The following is a 22,691-nucleotide window of genomic DNA, read 5'->3' as shown; positions in this document are numbered from 1 at the left end:
CAGTGCTACATCATGAGTTTTTCAGGAACCTTCCAACTTAGACCAATGGTGAGACTGAAGATAGAACTGACAGAGTTAGGAGTACCTAATAAATAAGTAAGCTGAGACTCATTTACCTCTGTAATATTGTTAATTCTGTTTTAAAATATATAAGGAGTATATGTGACAAGAGCACAGACTTTAGAATTAGACAGTCTTGGGTTTACATCAGTTTCTAGCTCTTTTATTAGTTGTTTGGCTTGCACACATCACCCTAATCTTCTGAACCCTAGTATTCTCACCTCCAAAATGAGACAATTCTGATCCAAGAGGTTTTGTGTGGTTTAAATGAAACTTGCTGTATCAGTCAGGGTCCCTTGCAGGAAACAGAGTCTACCTCCAATGATTCAAAGGAAGGTACCATTTACAGGGGTGTAGGCAGGGTTAAGGGAACTGGGCACAGATGTCTAGTTACCCAGGAACTAGTAACAGAGGGAAACTGTTCATACCCATGGTGCTTCTCCCATCAGGAGAAGGATGACAGAACAATGTTACCAGGCCTAGCGAGTACCAGAGCTCTGGAGGTTGCTGTGCTCTTGGTGAGCCAGACAGGGAAGGAGCAGGGAAGAAGTACCCGACCTCTTTCCCCTGCCCCTTTTGATCTCCTGATGACTTTTCCCATTGGCCATACCTAACCAGAAGCCTGCAACAAGGAAAACAGGTCACGGGGGTCTGCCTCCCAGGGTACAGAGAATGGATGAGGGCAGAGAATGGATCTAGGAAGCAAATGGAGGGTAATCAGCACACCGTATATCTAGTCCCTGGCTCTTCATAGGGACCAGGTAAGTGGTAGTTATATATTGTTGTTCAGATGACATGAATACACTTAAGACCAGATTTGTAGATACAGCAGTCATGCCTTATGAGTATTGATAACATTTAAATTTACCACTTTCCTAGAGGCCCTTAGGGTAGCAGGTAAAAGACAGAGTTTAGAGCAAGAGAAAGGGAGTTTGAGATCTTGTGCTGGTGTCCAGCTATCTACTAGCTGTGTGACTTTGGGCAAGTTACAACCTCTCTGAGTTTCAACTTCCTCTCCTGCAAAATGGGAATAACATCGTTTTTAGGAGGAAATGTAACCAATTCAGTTGAAGAATTTTGTACACTATTATTCACTCTGTAAGAAAAACTCATATTATTACACATAAAATTTTCTTTCCACTATGTGGAATTGAAATCACAAGCAGATTATTCTGTAAATATCTATGAACAGTTTTTATTTGTTAAAATGCTCTGGGGCTTCCCTGGCGGCGCAGTGGTTGAGAGTCCACCTGCCAATGCAGGGGACACGGGTTCGTGCCCCGGTCCGGAAAGATCCCACATGCCGCGGAGCAGCTGGGCCCATGAGCCATGGCCGCTGAGCCTACGCGTCCGGAGCCTGTGTTCCGCAACGGGAGAGGCCACAACAGTGAGAGGCCCGCATACAGCAAAAAAAAAAAAAAAAAAAAAAAAAAAATGCTCTGGAAACTGAAAAATATAACTTGTACTTACACATTCACTTGTTTACTAATTCTTCAGAAATATCTTTTTGGACTGGCAAGCAGCGATTGTGCTTTTAGAGAGAGACGATACCTGATTTGAAATCAGATCACCTCTCTTCTAAAATTAATGAGGGAATTGCCTAGCTTTAGAGATTATTACTACGATTAATGGATAGAATTTATAGGCTGGTGGATTTGGACTTGATATTAGAGATAATTTTCTAACAAATAGAGTTGAATATGCAATGAACTGTTAATATTAAAGGAGGCTTTGATGAATAAATAAATAAAGTTTATTTATGGTCACTGTAAAAAACACAAATAATACAGAACAGCACCGAGAAGAAAGTAAAAGTAACTACAGATCTCAACACCTTGAGATTTAAAGCCTTTTAAATATCCTTTTATAATCTCTCTTTAATTATATACACAAATAAATATGTATACAGTTTTACTTAAGTGAAATCTTACTATGCATGCTATTGTATAACCTGATTTTTTAATAAAATATTTGCAGAGTATTGGATGTTTTTCCATGCCAATAAATGTAGATCCATGCCCTCATTTTTAATGGTTGTGTAGTAGTCCTTTGTGTTCATACCCACTGCACAGGGAAAAGATGATGCTTGTTTGAGGGGAATAACCAGGTTGTCTCGAAATATCATTTAAATTCTAAGATTTGAGTATCTCTAACAGTAGGAGGGTAAGTAAGCAAGTGAGATTTTTCTCACTGTAGGTTTCTTTTCTCCCTACACTGTTAGTGTAGATACAGATGCTTAAATGGCAGCTGCGGCCTCACTTTCCCTCACCAGTTTAGACTAAGGAGGAGTTGCCTGTCCTCTGACTTCCAAGCAAACTGTTTCTAGTGGGTGGCGATATGGGAGAGCAGAGGTAGCCCCAATTAAATAGCTCTGTATAGTGCACAGGGTTTCTGAAGATTTTGAATTTAGAAGATTCTCTCTATGGTAGGATATGTTAGTGACTTCCAAAAGGCTCACATGGATTAGCAAGTAGATGAAAATATTTAGCACAAAACCTTTCTGCCCCATTGACAAACAATTAGAAAGCCTTTTGGTCTCATTATTATAGAAATACCCTTTGCAATTGTGCTTATAACCAGCAAAGATGATCATCTGCTTCCCTGAGTAACTCAGGGAAGAGTTACTCAGTAACTAATGTTGTTTATGTGGTGTGCTACATTTTGGGAGACCATTCCTAGATTATGTATATATTGGTTGCAAAATATCTTTGAGCATTAACTTTTTCTAGTCTTGGCCTTATCATGAGAATGTTTCAATTGTATAGAAATCATCCGTTTGTCCCTAACTTGACAGTCACACTTGTTATTCTTCCTTTTGATATGTCATACTATTCTTCATTAATAAGTATTGGGAAATCTACCTGAAGTACCCTAGATACACAGACTGTATCTTGGTGCACATCCTGAAGGTCAGACTAACCCACGGTGTTTCCACGGCAGGTTTTTGAGATGGATATTTCTAAACAGTTACACGCCTATGAGGTGGAGTATCACGTGCTGCAGGATGAGCTCCAGGAATCTTCCTATCCCTGCGAGGAGAGCGAACCCATGGAGAAGTTGGAGAGGGCCAACAGCCAACTGAAAAGACAAAACATGGACCTCCTAGAAAAATTACAGGTAAAGAGATAACAATTTGATCAAAAACGCACTTGGATGCCTCCTTGCCTGCACAGAACCATACCAGAAAGGATAGAGCTGTGGTGTGGATTGAACCGTTGCTGACTGTGGGCCTGTGTATTGGACTGTGTCCAAGGGCTCTGGGGGCTGCAAATGCACATATCAATTTGAGTACCAATTGAGAGAGGAAATCTGCTCTCACAAAATAGTTAAATGGCAGCTGAAAGCAGAATCTTGTTCAATACCTACTGGGTGTTGTACAAGTTTGGTTTCAGTTCAAGGGAGGAGGGATTGACTATAGGAAGCTGGGAAAGCTGTAGGGGACTTGGCCTGGAGCTGGACTCCGGAGGGTTGGTGGGAGAAAGGAGTGAGCAGTAGTGGGTGTTTAAATAAGGAGGATGTGGCAGAGCAGTAGAGGAAGCTTAACATCAGTTTAAGATTTACGTTGGGGCTTCCCTGGTGACGCAGTGGTTGAGAGTCCGCCTGCCGATGCAGGGGATGCGGGTTCGTGCCCCGGTCCGGGAAGATCCCACATGCTGTGGAGCGGCTGGGCCCGTGAGCCATGGCCGCTGAGCCTGCGTGTCCGGAGCCTGTGCTCCGCAGCGGGGGAGGCCACAACAGTGAGAGGCCCGCCTACTGCAAAAAAAAAAAAAAAAAAAAGATTTACGTTGGAAAGAAGTGGGATAAACAGGATGGAGACAGAATTGTAGATAACTTTCAGGGTCAAGCAGAAGAACACGGCTTTAATCATGTTGAGAAGGAAATCTCTCGAAGTTTTTGAACCATATTTTAGAAAGATCAATCTGGAAATCTTGATGAGGACAGATTAGAATGGGGAGAGAAGGTGGGGAGAGAAGGTAGGGCGACCAGCTAGCAATATTTTGCAGAAATCTGACTGGGGATGATGACAGCTGTCTAGAGTAAAACTCACAGAAATGGAAAGAAAAGGAGACATTTTTGAGAGAATTGAATTAAAACATTGGTAACACATAATCCGTGCCATCAGGGAGTTTACAGTTATTTTGGAATATAAAATATTAGCTGTTTGTCAATGCACCCTTACCAATGTGTAAGCGATTAAGTATAAATTAATATTACGCACCTGCAACCTGTATGAAGTGCGCTGTGTATCCAAGCCCTGAGGGGTGGGGCTTCAGTGTGACCAGAGGACGGGGAGGTGAGAAGGTGAAGCTGGGGGCTGGGTGTTGGGGGAGGTGGAGCTTAAGTGCTGAGTTAGAGCTTAAGTGTTCCACGGCTCATTGGTTTCTGCTTACCCGCCACTTCCCCAGCACTGCGCACGTCCCCACACTAGAGGACACTAAAACTCTGCTTCGATGTGCAGTGAATCCTCTGACAAGGATAGCTAGGAGAGAAACAGCTGAGAAATGAGGGTCTCTAGAGTAGTTGCTCCCAGAGAAGGAACTCAGGCTTCCTTCGCTTCATCTACGTTAGCTCTGGCCCATAGAAAATTTTATGCCTTTTCCTGTTCCAAAAAAGAGCCAACAATGTCTATTTTCAGAAAGAAAAACAGTTGGGGTATTGACCCTTATTGCTAGGATGTTTCAGTGGTGATTAATTGAGCATTTCCTTATTAGGGAAAGTGGGTTTGCACCTGCTTTATATTATAATGATTTTTATTAATGGTTACAGACCTTTTCATTCACAGTTCAATGTTCTCATCAACCTCTGGGTTCTCAAGTTACGTGGGCACACCCGACACCTGTTAAAACTGATAGGGTCCTAAGTATGTGTTGAGAAAACCCTGCATTTCCACTCAGAGGGCAAAAAGCCTCTTTTAGTACTTCAGGGCAGTCAGCAATCTCCTGTTTCTCCCTGTCAGATTCCAGTCACTCCAGGAGAAGACCTGTGTGTGGAGTGAGGACCCTCACCACTGTGGGACGTTGATTTAATTTTGCATTTTTGGTGTATTCAGTGAAATGGGATGTATTTTGTTAGTACCCTAGTTATATTTTTTGAGAAACCTAAAGAAATCTCCATTTCATGGGAGGTTTCAGAGTATTTGCTTCTTATACTGTTTTATTAAGTAATATGACATGATTAGTTAACATGTGTAAGGTCTGGCTGCTGCTATGATGAAGAACCAAAACCTTCAAATTTTTGATTTGGAGGATTTTGTTTTTTGCCCCAAACAGATAGCTCATGCTAAAATCCAGACCTTGGAATCCAACCTGGAAAATCTTTTAACCAGAGAGACCAAAATGAAGTCTTTGATCCGGACCCTGGAACAAGAGAAAATGGCTTATCAAAAGGCAGTGGAGCAAATTCGGAAGCTGCTGCCAGCGGACGCTCTGGCCAATTGCGAACCGCTGCTGAGAGACTTCAACTGCAACCCTAACAGCAAAGCCAAGACAGGAAACAAGCCGTAACTGAAGACGTGCCACCCCAGCAGGAAGTGCTCTGAGGATGCTACTGACAGAAGGAGTGTGCATGCCGCTGGCCCAGAGCTGACAGAACCACTGAACTGGTTCCGAGCCCAAGTCAGAGCCGGTAACCCTCGTTCTCCTTAGAGCATGCCAGTTCTAAGCCATTGTACATATGTAGACTGTTTTTTGCTGTCCTTGTTGACTATGTACATATATATATAATGGACATAAAGAGTTCATGCTTTCACATAAAGGAGTAGTGTATATTTAGAGCAGTTTTTTAAAAAAAATCAACACTTCATGAAATCCAAACCAAAGGGAAGTTAAAATGAAATTCCCCTTGGACCCATGTGAAATCATTTGTTTTTGTAGTGAAACAAAGCTAGAACATCTTTGTATATTGAAATATACTTGAAAAAAATGAATGTATTTTTTTCTCCAAAGAACAGCATGTTTCACTCAGTGCTGGAGAGGTGGAAACCTTTGTGTCGCTTTATGTGCATCTGTCTTAAAATCTACGGACATTTTTAATATATATATATATATATGTATATGAGGAAATGACTGATTGCCAGTCAGGCTCCTTATGGGTTTTTCAGGAACGTAGGGGCGTCCCCTGCTGCCTGCTTTGTGCCAACGAGCATGTTGCATCTACATGCGTTTTGAGTCTGGTCAGGCATTACTTTGGGTGTGTGGAAGGAGAAAGCAAGACTGCGGCTGAGTTTGCCCACCCAGCTCAAAGTGAAAGAGAACACTACTAATTTTCTAGTAAATTAGACCAGCATTTTTACTTAAACTAAAAATATCAGTCCTCAAAAATTTAATTTAGGACCTAAATTGTCTAGATCTACTTTCTACCTTTTTATTCAAATTATTCCTACAGTTGTGAATGAACTCCCCTTTCCTTGGTGCCACAGTTGGTGATAAGGATTTGCCATTTCCCACTAAAATGTAGGCACTCTTACCTTAGTTCTCTCTACCTTAAATGGAGGATAAGGAAATGAAATTATGATTGGTTTTCTAAAGATGATGTACTGTGTTGAGATACGTTGTTGTTGTTGTTTTTTTTTTTTTTTGCCAATTGACAGGTCTGATAAACTTGTAATCATCTTCCCCTTCCATGTGACAATTTATGAGAACTGTGGAATATTTTAAGTAAACTGTTGAAATCCATGGGAAGGGAAGGAGAAAGCCCTTCTGAAACCTACAACTCTGCACTTGGACGCCTGACTTTCTCAGTCTACAGATAGATTATTCGTAGACATTCATGCATGCTGGGTGAATGGAAGTAAAGTAAAAATTAAGTTACACATGGAATTTCTCCATTTCAGAGATGATTCTATGATAGTGCCTCGGAAAGTTGATAACAGCGTTTTTGCCTTTCCAAACAATATTTTTCGTTACTGCTTTTTGCAGTACTTGTGTCATCACAGATGGATTACCTGGGATAATTTTCTTCAGAGAGAGTTTGTTATACACAAGCTACAATGTATTTTAGAGTAGAAGAATAAAGCTCTAAAGGTTTCAGAAAACCTTGATGAGCAGATGATAAGCATCTCAAACCCCATTACTCAGTGTAATATAGTGACTCTTGTTACAAATCGGCATGCCCTCTAATCCAGGCAGTTTCTCAAAAGAAAATGAAGTCTTACTAGTAAAGTTAACATAATTTCTAAGTTCTAGAAAATGCTGACCCAATCAGGTGGGGCCACCAACTCATTTGTTGCTTGGATTTCCCTCAAATTTCTCTATTTGTAGGAGAGGTATTTTCCTATGAGGAATATGACAAATATTATCTGGTTACTGTCTGGTGATGAAAATTACCTCATGTGTAATACACAGGTGGTAGCCAGGGAATCTTCAAGTTGGGAAAAGAAACTTTTCCTTTCACTTGTTCCGTTTAAAGTAAATTTTATTCTGGGTGTTCAAAGTCAACGTTAGAGTTGTATTATGGTGTTCGGAGCTTAAGTGGTCTTGGATACAATATTTCTTTTGAAAATGAATTTTTCTTTTGTGATCTTTTAAATGTTGCCACGATTATGCTTCATGCATTGTTACATCTTCATCCTATTAATGTAATGTCTAGTTCATTTCCAATAAATACATTGCTGCAGTTTCCTTGGCTTATTGGTTTTACTTTTGTTCATAGTAAAAGAGAAGAAGGTCTTGGCTAGAGTCCTTTATAAAATCTGCACGGGTTGGATTGTTGCTACTTAAAATTTGCACACTGATAATTCTTTGAATCAGAGACAACAAAGATAATTTTTAGAAACATTTATGAAAGTACATGGTCAGTCATTCAGTACTAATTTTCAACTTCTTTCCCAATGGAGCCTTTTGCTGATAAATGTAAAAAAAGACAACCACACTGACAGTACTGCATTCTACCCCGTTTGTTTTTTATGCCCCCTCATAGAGAGCAAGAGAGAAAAAGAGGCTAAGAAAATACAAAACTTTTAAATTGGGTTAGCTCCCAAATAAAAGGATTAAAGGCACTTATTGGTGGATATGATATGAATGTGTTTACATACAAATATGTTTCAGAATATTTTCAAGCATGTTTGCATTTCAGTAAAAGGATACTGTATCTTCTTGCTAACTTTAGGACTAAATCTTTTAAGTATTTTGTACTATATGTAGTAGTTTGAGGAGCCAGTGTAGGCTTAGGTAGAATGGTCTCTTAATATCCATGTTAATTTACCCATTTTATCACCATTTCAGCATTTCCCACCCCACCTGGGCTGGATTACAAATAGGAAATCTGCCACCTGAATTATTTAGTCCTCTACCATGATGCATCACTCTTACTCGCTTTGATATATTGAGAAAAGCACTGGGTTTAAGGTGAGATGTTTTAGATCTGAGTCTTGGTTCCACCCCTTTTATTCATTCACTCAACAAGTAATTTGTGTAAGCCAAGTTAGATGCTGAGTATTCAGAGGTGGAGAAGATACAGTCCTTGTCCGCAGTGAGCTTGTGGTCTAGTGGCAGGAGGTTAACCAGAAAAAGAGAGAGTTTATACTACAGCAGGTATGCAAAGTAATCCACTCATTACACTCAAGGTGACAGGAGGGCCTAGCAGCACTTTGGAGTAGGTGACAAGTACTCAGAAGAGGTGGTGCTTGCCCTGAGCCTAGAATAGCCAGTAGAAGTTGAGCAGGTTTGTGTTTAAACAATAGATGAACGAGAGAAGATGGTGTGTTTCTGAAATCAAAACTCATTCCTTAATCCCAAAGTACAGTTAGTGTTCTCATAGGGGAGTGATGAGAGAAGGCTCCTGAAAAGCAAGGGCTTTTTCATGAAGGTCTTAGCAGACCTTGTGAAGGAGTCTGAACTCCACCTAGAGAGAAATGGGAGCCATTAAAGGCCAGTAACCTGGAGAGAGACATGCTCAGATTTGTTCCAAACCACTTAATACATCTGGACAGAAACTAGGGACAGGGAGACTGCAGTTAGGTGAATGCCATCAAAATCTAGGCCAGGGCTTCCCTGGTGGCGCAGTGGTTGAGAGTCCGCCTGCCGATGCAGGGAACACGGGTTCGTGCCCCGGTCCGGGAGGATCCCACATGCCGCAGAGTGGCTGGGCCCGTGAGCCATGGCCGCTGAGCCTGCGCGTCAGGAGCCTGTGCTCCGCAATGGGAGAGGCTGCAACAGTGAGAGGCCCACGTACCGCAGAAAAGAAAAAAAAAAAAAAAATCTAGGCCAAAAAAATTAGTAAAAACCTGGTCTATGGCAGTGGCCTTGGGGAAGCAAGTCAGCCTAGATCGCTCTCTCTCTGATATAATTGGTCACCGAAACCCGCTAGTTTTGTCTGCTAAATATTTGTCCATATCCCCCTGAAACTGAGGGTAGTTATCAGATCCCTTAAACTACAACTTGCCTAATGAGTAATGAACTTAACCTGCCTACACTGATCAAGCTCAATTTAATTGTTTTTACAAAAACTCGCATGTCCTCCAAGCCTCACGTAGCCTAAACAATAAGTTGTTTGCCCAAGCTGTTCTCCAGGAACTTGGATTCAGCTGTGTCCAGTTAAAGCTCGGGGCTGTTTAAGACTGGGTGGGACCAATGATCCTCCAACTGAGCATGTGCGAGTGCCCGATGGGTGGCGTCTTGAGGTCAGAAGGCACCAAACTCCACCCTCAGAGCGTGCGTCCCGTGTTCGGAAGCGCGCGCAGCTCTGCTGCGCCTGCTCAGAATGACGATTACCGCAGCTTTTCCTTCTCTCCAATCAGCTTTCCGTGCTCCCCAGGCCTCAGCTTTATCCCTGAATACCCCAAGCGCCTCACTTTCTGGGAAGCGAATTTGAGGTTTGTTCTCCAGACTCCTCGCTTGGCTGTCTCGCGGATAAACCCCTTCTCTGCTGCAAACCTCGGCGTCTCAGCGTTCGGCTCGCTGCGCATCTGGCAGAAGAACGTGGTCCTGTAACATCCCCATCGCTTTTGCAGGTACCTTGTTCATGTCCTTGCGCTGGTGGGTTAAACTGAGACCAACCCCATTTCTAGGGGCTCTCAAGTCACAGACATTGAGCTACTTGGTGTTTGTTTTGATGAGTGAGAAACGCAAGCAGAATGTCTCAGTCAAATAGAGGAGAAGGATCTAGGACAGAGAGGGAATCAGCTGGAAGCATAGGGAAAAAGCTACAGAAGAGATGTTGAGAGGGAGTTTTTGGAGTGAAGCGTTGGTGACTCTAGTAACCTGGTCTCCCTCCAGTCTACCCATGACATGCAGTACTGTGTCAGTTTCCTGGGGTTCCACCTGATGGAACCACATTTGCTTCACTGCAAACCCTACTTCAAGGTGAGTGCAGCACCAGAGGGCCTGGCACAGGGTGCCTGCCCAGATATGGGTTCTCATCGCTTACCTGGACTGCGCTCACCTCAGGCAGAGGGACCTTCCTAAAACATGAATCTCACCAAGTTTATCCTCAGTTTAAAACCCTTCGAGGGCTCGTCTTTCTTCCCAGGATCATCTAATCTTTGAGACGACCCACTTGGCCTTTCGTGAGTGTGTCCCAGGTAGCCTGTCCAGCTTGATCTCCTACCTCGTGCTCTGCTCAGGTCAAATGGTTAAGCTCTGTCTCCGTTCCTGAGCTTGCCATCTTTCTGCTTCGCCCCGGCTGCTTCTTGCCCTGGGGGGTCTGGGAGTGCTCCTTTCTTCCTGCACTCCGTCTGGCTCACTCCTTCAGGTCACGCTTAGGTCTGTGTTGTGGGATGAACTGACCACCCGCCCTGTAGCCAGGGTGTACTATCGCAGCGTGGGCCACCCCGGGGGTACTGGTGACCTTCACAGACAGCTCAGGCCCGGCCAGAGGGGATTATGCATATTAAAAAAAAGCTAACGTCATCATTACTCTGTCATAAGAAAAATGTTAACGGATTTTAGGTAAATTGAGAGGTAGGTGTAATTTTATTCGGCATTTTATGTTTCTTGGTGGCCTAGTATTGGGGGGGTACTTTGCTAGATGTTGGGACCTCAAAAATGTCTCTCTCCTAGCTTAAGTTCTTACCTGATAAATTCATAGTTCTTATGAGAAAAAAAAATCAGAATGTACTGAGTGATACTTCGTAAATTGTGAAAAGACTGTGGTGCTTTACCTTTTATCATAAATATGTGCTATATGCTATGTGCTATATATAATTTATAACATATGTAGTATATTCTCTACCTTATTTTTAAAATTTTTATTTTACATTGGAGTATAGTTGATTTACAATGTTGTGTTAGTTTCAGGTGTACAGCAAAGTGATTGTTATACATATATCCATTCTTTTTCGGATTCTTTTCCCATTTAGGTTATTACAGAATATTGAGTAGAGTTCTCTATGCTGTACACTAGCCCTTGTTGTTTATCTCCTTTACCTTAAATATAACAATACACGCTACAAATATAATAGGGCGCTCACACTGCCTAATTCAGGAACACTGTTTTCAAGGCTAGAATGTGGAAGGTGCTCCCTGGAGCTGTGTAATATAGCAGTTGATAAAGTATATTACATATGAAACATTACACATATACATATTATACTGAGAACTGAGACCGTGTATCCCACACAGCTTATGGGCTACATTAACATGATTTTACTATTGCATTGTTTTCACTGGCATAATTTTACTGTTCCGGGAGACTCTTATCCAGACAAGTTAATTTGTTGTTCATTATAGGAACTTCCCCAGAGACCCTTAAACATTTCAATAGGCAGTTTATACCCCAAGACTCTTTGAATCCCTCACCTCAAAATTCTCACCTTGCTCTTTCACCAATCTTAAACTATTATATCCTGATCTTTACCCAGTCTTAATCAAGCACCACATTGAAATACTTACCATAAACTTTGCTCCTGAGTTACAAACAATGCTCTGTAGAGTTGGTGTTCTCTCTTACCGTGATAATAAACTCAGCTGTATTTTATCAACGGGTTGTGTTGTGGTATTTAGGAGCTGCTGGGCATTCAATAATATTATCTATTCTATACACAGATACTCCATGAGACACGTGCTGTTAATTTCTCTTTTTCCTTCTTACTTTATCTCATGCTTCATTTCTGTTTTCTTACCCTGATCCCCTTTTCCCCAAGCAGTGTTTTATCTCGTATCTCTTGGTAATTCCCATCAACATTTCATACCATAACTGGTGGCTCCTAAGAATAGGGTAAGTGTTGACTTTCCTAGATACCAACAATATAAAGCAGAAAAAAAATTTTTTGAACTAAATATTTTATTGACTCTCATGGATAAGGTCTATAAATGTCAATACCCAGGCATTCAGAGGAGGTATCCCCTGAAACCTCATATAAAGGAAACATGAGATTCTTTAAAGTAAAATCAGCAATCTTTGCTCTCATCTGTAAGGTTATTTTAGGCAGAATAGCACCTGGATCTGAGAGCTTCAGCTGTGATCTAATTGAATATATTTGCATAGCGAAAGAATGACTAGGTTAATCAGAAGAGGATTGATTAGTCTTGGGAAGACGGAAGAAAGAAAACCAGGCAGGTTTTGGCAGTCCAGTGGAGGGAACCTTAGCCAAGAGCCCTGGCAAGGCTGTCTTCATTGATAAAATGGACACAGCAAGTCCTGGCCTCCAGAAATCCAAGTGTTTTGGATAGTCTGACAAGTCTGTCCCTGTTGTGACATTGATGTGTCTGTGTTGGACGGAGGCCCCAAACATCCAGTTCACTGTACTCCCCTTGTTTGAATGTATGTTCTCAAAGCAGCCTTCCATTTCCGATTGGGTGATGCTCTGTCATAGAGGCCAGGCTAGTTATGAAAGCGCAAGTACTCGAGTCCCCGACAGTCTTTTTTTCTATCTACATTAAAAACAGGAATTCTGAATTTTTAAAATTGTAAAATACACATAACATAAAATTTACCATCAATCCTTTTTAAGTGTACAGTTCAGTGGCGTGAAGTACTCACCTTGTGCATCCGTCACCACCATCTTCTCATCTTGCAAACCTGAAACTCTGTACCTTTGAAATGATAATTTCACATTCCCCCTCCTCTCAGCCACTGGCAACCATTCTACTTTTGGTCTGTATGAATTCAACTACTCTAGTACCTCATATAAGTGGAATCAGTATGTTTTTTTGTGACTGGCGTATTTTATTTAGCATAAGGTTGTCAAGGATCTTCCATGTTGCAGTATACATCAGAACTTCCTTCCTTTTTAAGGCTAGTATTGCATTGTATGCATATACTACGTTTTGTTTACCCATTTTTCTATCAGTGGATACCTGGGTTGCTTCTGCCTTTGGCTGTCCTGAGTAATGCTGCTAGGAACACAGGTGTATAAATATCTCTTTGGGTTTCTGATTTTAAACATCAGTCTCAGGACTGAGTTTTTGGGAGTCCATTCCTGAGAAATGAATATGTGATTTGTGTGCTGATGAAATCAATTGTTGAACCTTCAAGGCCCTGAACTAGAGCAAACTCACTAAGGTTAGTGATATGTTTTGGATGATTGTTTTGATTATATGAAAAGAGCCCTAGAATGTGCAGCTTGGGTGTTGGGCAGATTGGTTTTCTTAATAATACTACTGCTTTTGAAAACACAGGGAAAGAGTATTTTTGCTAAGACATGTTCAAATATTGCTAATATTCAAGTTTTCTTTTGCAAAGGAAAAGTCTTCTGTGGTCTGATATTGGTCCCCTTCTCAAACCGAGTTAATTTGTACATTCATAAATGTTATTTTCAATAGAACATGCTATTGTTCAGAAATAATCATTTCAGTTAAACACGCATCTTGTAGTCTGTGTTCAGGAACATCTCAGGGGGCTTTACAAAATGAAATGCAGGAATTACTTGGACATATTCAGTTTTCCTTATACATTTATATTCTATTTTGTCTAGCCCAACAATCACTCTGTTTGAGTCCTCTCTGGTCTCAAATTTAGTCTTTCTGTACTAAATTGGGTACTATGGGGAGAAATCACCATTTACTGTTTAATAAGTCTATTAAAGCTATGTAATTAGAGTGTTCTTTTTTTTTAACATCTTTATTGGAGTATAATTGCTTTACAATGGAGTTAGTTTCTGCTTTATAACAAAGTGAATCAGCTATACATATGCATATGTCTCCATATCTCCTCCCTCTTGTGTCTCCCTCCCTATCCCACCCCTCTAGATGGACACAAAGCACCAAGCTGATCTCCCTGTGAATCAGAGCGTTCTTTAGTGCTTTAATAGTACTTATCTTTAAAGTCACAGGGCAAGGCAGGAAGGGATGTCCCAGTGACATGAATGAGTTAATATGCTTGATTTTTCTTCCCATTTCTTTTGAAGCTAAGTTTATTTTCAAACCTGTATGCCTTTGAATAAACTCTCCTAGATATTAAAAGAATCAAAAGAATATGTTTTACATGCTGTTCCTATGAAAGGATTGCAAGCCAGAATACAAGCGCAAATTTGGAAAATATACTTGCTTACAACTGTATTTTTCTCTTCCTCTGCTCTTTCTGAGCCTAGAGGAAGTTGGCAAGACTTATTAAGAGCAGAGTCTTCTGCCTTGAAAGTCCCTGTCACAGCAAAACACCACTTCCTGAGAAACGGCACCAATCCTGTTTGAAGGATTGTTTGAAGGGATGACAGCTGTGCACTGTTTCTCTGTGCAAGTTACCTTTTCCTGTGAGTGGCACAGTCTGATAGCACGAGTCAACTTTTGTGCTTTTGCAGGCATTTTATCGAGCTGAGTTGTCACCAGCCCCAGAGTATGTGTGTCTATGGCAGGTGAAATAGAAGAACTGATTTCACCCAGTCCATTTGGGGATTCGTAACCACATGAATTGCTGGTAGCATCTGTGAGCTCTAGTTCCTGTGGTTCTGTAGCCAAGATACTTGGACTATCTCAGGAGTCCCTGAAATTTATTCCTGGAGAATGTTTATAGCTGCTAAAAGGTAAACGGGTTCTGTGGCCAAATAAGTTTGGGAGACAATCAACTGAGCTACATTACACAGAATTCTCCACTGCAGGGCTTCCCAGACCCGTAAACCTGCAGTGGTTGTTCAGGAGGGGCACGGAGTGGACAAGGCGAATGTATTAACCTGTGTCGTGAGCATGGGGTTGTCAGCATGTGACCAGGCTGAGTTCTGGCTCCTCCACTTAGTACTTGTTGACCTGAGGCCAGTGAGCAAACTCATTAGAACTGAGTTTTCTCGTTTGTAAGATGATGGACTTCACCTAGAGCTTAAGGCTCCACTCAGCTGTATGATTTCTGCAGTAATTGATTTTCCAAAACTCCAGCTAAATTAAGGCACCTGGAAAGAGAATTCTGGTTTTGCTATTTGGTCTGTCATAATCCATCTCTATATTATAGACGGCTTTCTAAAAAATAACATAAAGTGAATGACCCAAGTAAATATGTTTTTACCAGTAAGTTTTTTTTTTTTTTGGTAAGTACTGCAAGTCAAGTTGAAACTGTATGGTTAGACTTGTTTTTAAAAAAATAGATGAATAAGTCATTTTTCCCCTCTTTATTCTTGGTGTTGTCACATACTGACTTCTCTCTTTTTTTTTTTTTGCGGTATGCGGGCCTCTCACTGTTGTGGCCTCTCCCGTTGCGGAGCACAGGCTCCGGACGCGCAGGCTCTGCGGCCATGGCTCACGGGCCCAGTCGCTCCGCGGCATGTGGGATCCTCCTGGACCGGGGCACGAACCCGTGTTCCCCTGCATCGGCAGGCGGACTCTCAACCACTGCGCCACCAGGGAAGCCCGTGACTGCCTTTTTACTATAGTCTTGTCTTGTTTCCTTGGAATAGTGAAAGATATACAGAAGACTGATACATATTTTCTTCTAATTTAACCAAGAAAATAAATTTCATTTTAAACTTCTAGTTTATTTTTAAAAGCCTGTAATCTGAAAAGATAAAGGCTATATCATCAAATGTATTTACATAAATGCTTAACTCTTAAGTGTTGCCTTCATGACTCTATACTCAACTTCTGTCATGTGGGTGATATTGGTCATCCTTCTGTGAATGAATAAACCTTGGTAAATAGCGAAAGGCCCACTTGTATAAGGAAAACATTCCTGTGTTTCTCCTTTACTCTTACAATACTTCCATGCTCCCAACACTTCTGACACCAGGTCTGTGGGTTTTCCACAAATCCAGCAATCAGTTCTCTGACACCAGCTGAGCATCCTACGAGTTAATTCCATTCTGACACTCTTTACCTGGAGACAGCATCAGATCCCACAGGCTAAGACTTCAGTCCCACAAAACATTCCCCACTTCAAACAACAATTGCAAGTCCCAGTCTGTCACCTGTACTGACTGGCTATAAATCAGGGCTTTCTTGATCCCCTCGTTGGGCTCAGTAATTTGCTAGAATGGCTCACAGAACTCAAGCAAACACTTATGTTTACCAGTTTATTATAAAATGATATGATGAAGGATATAGATGAACACGCAGGTGGAGAGATTTGTAGGCAAGGTATGTGGGAAGGGACGTGGCACTTTCATGTCCTTTTGGGGAGCACCGCTGACCCAGCACCTCTAGGTGTTCACCAACCCAGAAGCTCTCTGAACTCTAAACTTTAGGCATTTTATGGAGGCTTCGTTGCATAGGCGTGACGGATCACTATAGTCTCCAGTCCCTCTCCTCTCCCCAGGGGATGGAAGGTGGGTGGAAAGTTCCAAGCTTCGAATGATGACTTGGTCTTTCTGGTGACAAGCTCCCATCCTGAAGCTATCCAAGAGCCCTCTAAGAGTCACCTCATTAGAACAAAAGACACTCCTATCATCTAGGAAATTCCAAAGGATTTAGGAGCTCAGTGTCAGGAACCAGGGTGGAAGACCAAATATCAGAACAAAAGATGTTCCTAGTGTTCTTATCACTTAGGAAGTCACAAGAGTTTTAGCAGCTCTGTGCAGGAACTGGGGCAGAGAAACATATATGTATATTTTTTCTATGATTTTACAATAATAAACTGTCCTTTTCTATTGTCACTGTGCTATATCTGTCTTCCCTTTGTCAGTGGGGAAGTGCATGTTGTTATTCATAAATAACATACACATCCAATAGTGAGGTAAATAACAAATTTCATTCTTCTATTCACTCAGCAAACATTTATCAAAAACCTCCTGTATGCAGGTCAGTATGCTGAGTTCTGAGATCATGTTCTAACAGAGAAGACAGACAAGAAGAGGCAACACAATATAGTGGGATATGTATCAAGCTAGATGTGATGAGGTAGTATTAATAGAGCAAATCGGGGACCACCTAACTCAATCTTGTGAGATCAGGAAAGCCTCTTAATTAAATGAATGGAATTGTAATAGTCATTTGTCTTTGTCTACATGACACTGAAAGAATTTCAGGCTTAAATTGACCAGCGTCTTCTAGTACACAGCACTTCATTAGAATATTGCAGATTAAAATAATGAATTTTATTGTTACTTTTTCTAAGTATAGTCAGTATAGGGAATTACAAAACCCTGCAGATTTTAAGAAAACTTACATCACTGCTACCATCTACAAATAATTAATACATTGATATATTTCCTTTGTCATCATTTCCATGCATTATGACATAGAGTCATAAATACAATTCTGTATCTGGTATTGTTAATATGATAATGTACATACATCATTAGAAATCTCTCAAATCTATATAAGCATAATATTTAAGTGGCCACTAAAATGAACCAAATTTTACTACCATTTTCCGTACTTACATAGTTTCATACATTCTTCAGGTAAAATCATGTGATTTCAGTCATTGAACTACCTACTAAAAATGAACTTAAAATAACCAGCTGTTTCCTGTTTCCTAAAATCTGTGCCCTAAAGATTGTATTTGGCATTTCCTTCATTATTAAGTAAAAATAATGCTTAGACTACACTTCCTAGTGTATGGTGAATTAAGCATATCTGTAGATTATCTAGGCAAGCAATGTAAATTAAAATCTTTTTTTTTAAACAGAATTTCTATGCTCCATGCATTTTAGATGTGTTTTGGCCCCCGTATCATATGGCAACACGTGAAAAATAATTTTTTAATCTAGTTCAATGTTTCCCTGGAAAGAGTAGAGAATATCTGTACCATGGGTAAAATGATAAAATTTGCTTAATATATGCAGACATAAGTTCTATTGAAATTGTAATAATTTTCCACTTTGGATCAGAGCCCAAATATTAGCCAGAGCCCTGTGTAATCCAGTCTCACCTTCCTGTAGCTTTCAAATTCTACATCAAAGTGAAAGAAACTTCTAGAAAAAAAAAGACCCAATTTATAAACCAGAGCTCTACTTCTTAAATTCTCTTGACTCTGCCACAACTGGAATCTTTCATTCTCAGCTGTCTACCAAAACTTTCCCCAACACTCATCCTGAGAAGCTTTCCAGTTCTCTATTTTATAGATCACACTGGCCTCTCTGCTTCTTTTAGTCTTTTCCCATCCTCATCCAGTAAGCAAAAATCCTTCTCTCCAGAAGCCCAAGGAGAAGGTCATGGTTGTGGTCATGTCACCTCCAAACTATGAAGCTGTTTTTGCCACCCTGGACCCCTTCTTACCCTAATCCTCAACCCCCCACCCCCAACTGTGCCATCTCAAATAATTAACATCCACAGCCACAAAAATAAAATCTGAAAATATACTCTTTTCCTAACCCTAAACCACTGAAAGAGAAGAGATTCATGAGCTATAAATGCAGCTTTATTAAATGCAGTTGTAAAATATATGATGTTTTTCATTTGTCCCATCTTTACAGAGGGCTGCCTCTGCCACTCCTGTGACAGTCGGCCCTTGTGGCAGGTGACCACTGAACAGCTATGAGAGGACGTTGAAGGATGCCTGATTCATGAACAAGCATACTATGAAAAAGTAACATAGGAAAATAAGAAAAAGATCATAGTTAATCTCACCTAAGAGCATCTCCCTGCAAAGCTTTCTGGTTTGCCCATCTGGCCTCTTGAAAATGGCGTAAATTCATCAGTTCTCAATGACATGAAAGTTGAAAGAGTGACTGAAAGGCTTCTGTCAGAACAACAACCATAATAACTAATAGTAACTATCACTGTTGATAGCTAACTGTATCAATGCATTTTACATGCATTATCTCATTTAATTTTTATAACGTTTCTATGAAGTAAAGTACAATTTTTATCTATTTCACAAATGAAAAAATAAAATGACATAGCTAGTAAGTGGTGCAGTTGGGACTCATACGCTGCATATTCTGACTGCAGAATTTGTCCTGTCGATGACTTGGCCGTGCTACTGTAGGCGTCCTTGGGTCAATGAGCAGTATTCCCACGTTGATCTATATTACATCATCTCCAAGTCTCAGAAAATCTTGCAGTGTGGATTCTTGTGCATCTGTTCAAGGTGAGAATGCTTCTTATATTGGCTTTACTGAGATAAGCAATTTAGGAATGAGTCATCAAGCAAAGAATATTTAAACATCAGGAGGGTCAAAAGTGTGGAGGATGAATAAGGAAAGATGAGAGACATGATTCTTCTGGTCTCTGATGACCTGTAATGTTCAAAAGTTGTGTGAAGAGGGCCTTAAATAAAGCCAGAGAGGGACTGTGAATGCCTGTTGACTTCTTACTGATTCCCATATCTAAACCAATTTATAGCCCTTAACAATGATTATTTTCCTTGTAGCTGCACAATGAATTAGGAAAATATCCATTTCCATTCTAATGGATTTCTATTAAAGGTTAAGAAAAACCCTAGAGAGAAATCTGTATCCCTCAAGTACCATCCCCATGGTTGTACAGTCTGGGGACTTGGACGAAAGTCAAGAAGAGGAAATGTCTTCATGTTCTCCCACTCTGCTTCTCATCTCTTTCTCTAGCTTTACTCTCCAGCTCTGACTAGAAAAGCTGATCACTGTTAGGACAGAGCCAGAGCTACAGTATTTAGTTCTAATGAGCTTATGGATGAGAAATGAAACCATGGAAACAGTCTGAGTGCATATATTCAAGATGGACCATCAATCAGGTTTATCTGTCTTGATTCCAGATGTTTGTGTGTGACTGAAACGAAAGCTGTGCTACCTGACCGGATCTGAATCTATTTAGGGATTTCTAGGGACATGTACGTGTAAGGTAGAAAATAAGTTTTACTTTACTTTGAGGAACAATGTGGAAAAAGAAAGGACCAATTAGATGAGATGTGGGATTTCTGAGATTAGACCTGTGCTTGGCGCTGTTCTGTTAGCTGACTGGGTGGATGATTTGGTGAGTGGTTGGAAGAAAATCTCAGCATTTTGGAGCACTGGTGTTTGATAAGGTAATTAAGCAGTATCATTAGAAAGTGTTGGGGAAAAAAAGAAAGACAGTGTTAGGCCATTTTCCCACAACAGAACGGTCTAAACTTGCTAGAAAATGGGCTTCCTTGTTATTGGGAGAATACAGAATGGAAAATAACTGATCATGGCTGTAACTTCTGTGTTAATCTCATTTAAATGGAAGTCATTTCAAAGCATCTTGTAGATGTGTTTGATTCTCTTGACACCTAGTTTCTCTTCAGATTCGCATCATCTTTTGGTTTTGGGGAATTTATTTTATTTATTTTATTAGATCAACACATGCATTATGCAATATAGAACTCAAATTGGGAAACAGTACCTCATTTTGTTTGAATAATCTCATTGTCAGAACTTTGAATAGGTGGAATAATCAGTCACCCACAAGGTTTGATTTTAAGAGCGATGACTAATCTCAGGCATGTCTTTTGAACATTTGAAATTGGCATCATTTCATTTAATTCAACTCACATAACATTTACGGAATATCTAATGTGTGCACTGTACTTGGAGAGAGAGACACAGATAAATACCTAGATTTCAGTTTGGTGAGTCCCATAATGAGATATGTTTTTTTTTTTTTTTTTTTTTTTTTTGCGGTACGCGGGCTTCTCACTGTTGTGGCCTCTCCCGTTGCGGAGCACAGGCTCCGGACGCGCAGTCTCAGCGTCCATGGCTCACGGGCCCAGCCGCTCCGCAGCATGTGGGATCTTCCCGGACGGGGGCACGGACCCTCATCCCCTGCATCGGCAGGCAGACTCTCAACCACTGCGCCACCAGGGAAGCCCCATAAGATATGTTTTAAGCTTTGTTTGTGCAAAAGTAAGGAAACAATTACTTGTGCCCAGGAGGGCAGGCAGCAAAGCAACTGAATGGAAGAACATATTAACTGAGACTTGAACAGTCAGAAGAGGATCAACAGAGAGACAGTTGGGGGGTGGGCAGGCATTTGAAAAGCATGAAGGCAGAGACTATTGGGCAGGCTTTGACATTCCTTTATGAGCAGTTCCTCAAAACACTTTACCTCTGTAGTGTACAGGTAACTAATTCTGCTTCCCCAACACCTTGATGCTGAGGAAGAAGGTAATCTTGAGACACACGTATTCCACACATTTTTCCTTTAAGTAGACAATAGCCACTCAGTGGTGGATTTGCTGTGAAGCCAGTGTTTCAGGGTCCCTTTTTTGCCTGAGATCCTCCCAAGATTGTGTACTTAATTATTAGTAATTTCATATTATTTCTTTTGAAGGGGTACCCCAAATTATATAAACTCCAGATCCCACGTAACTTGGATATGCCCCTAGCTACCATTTATTATACAGTGTATCAATCAGGGTCCAATCAGGAGACATAAACCGCAAGTAATTTGAATAGGGACCATGTAATATAGACATTTATTAAGTGGAACAGATAATTAGAGTAATGTGGAGTGGCTAGTAAGGAGTAAAAAGAACTGTCAAGAATAGAAGAATAGCAGATACAGGGGCAGCCACTAAGGGCTGAGAGAGAGCACACAAGGAAGGAACACATCCGGAAAAGCCTGTCGTCACCCTCAACCCCTCGCCCCAGGACTGAGATCCAAGTTCACTGGAGAAGGTGGGGCTGAGACTCCCTGGATGAGCTCCCTGTAAAGCTCCCTAGGGGGGTGCCAGGGAAGGCATTTATGGGGAACTGCCAAGCCAGTAGCACTCCACCGAGAAGCTCTCCTAGGGATTGTGGAGGAATACCATACATGGGAGGTGCCATGCACCGGGGTCCAACCAGCGCCGCAGGAGCGGGGCACCGCGGAAGCTGTACCCACTGCAGGAGCGGACCCGGAGGTGTACCATGGAACCAGGAGGCAGATCCCCTTCCTACTCTAGTGTCCCTCCAGCACCCTCTACTCACAGAGTTCGAATTTGATCATCGTGCAAGCTGCAAAGAAAAACATGGGATCCGGTGTCATTATTGCAACGCAAAGAATAAAGGGTACGTTTAGATCTCAAAGGCAATCCACTGATAACTGGCACCTTTCTACAAGTAAGTCACATACCTAACCTCCTTCACTTCCGACAGGAACCCTGTATGTCCCACATAATGTTTTACTGGCGTGAGGCACTGCTTGTGTCTTAGTCTCTTTGGGCTGCTGTAACAAATACCACAGCCTGGGTGGCTTATAAGCAACAAATATTTATTTCTCACCGTTCTGGAGGCCGGCAAGCCCAAGATCAGGGTGCTGGCAGATGCAGTGTCTGGTGAGAGCCCACCTCCTGGTTCACAGATGAGTGGTACTATGTCCTCAAGTGGCAGAAGGGGAAGGCAGCTCCGGGGTCTCTTTTACAAGGCAGTAATCTTATTTATGAGCGTTCCACCCATGACCTAATCACATCCCCAA

General features: G+C 41.3%; 1 protein-coding gene across 7 annotated transcripts in view; it reads left to right on the top strand.

Annotated features, from left to right (window-relative positions):
• TBC1D4 (TBC1 domain family member 4) overlaps positions 1-5,702 on the top strand; it is a gene marked incomplete at its 5' end in the record, with an annotated part of 212,941 nt that extends 207,239 nt beyond the window's left edge. For all 7 annotated transcript variants that reach the window (XM_082859712.1, XM_082859711.1, XM_082859710.1 and 4 more), the window contains 2 exons: positions 3,001-3,177; positions 5,331-5,702. In XM_082859712.1, the coding sequence (XP_082715838.1) occupies positions 3,001-3,177; positions 5,331-5,564 (411 nt within the window). In that variant the 3' untranslated portion in view covers positions 5,565-5,702. The remainder of the gene's footprint in view (positions 1-3,000; positions 3,178-5,330) is intronic.
• Between the last annotated feature and the right edge of the window lie 16,989 nt (positions 5,703-22,691).

The sequence above is a fragment of the Leucopleurus acutus genome (assembly GCF_964270905.1).
Source record: "Leucopleurus acutus genome assembly, chromosome: 18".
NCBI lineage: Eukaryota > Metazoa > Chordata > Mammalia > Artiodactyla > Delphinidae > Leucopleurus > Leucopleurus acutus.
This window is presented reverse-complemented; position numbering and strand designations above follow the sequence as displayed.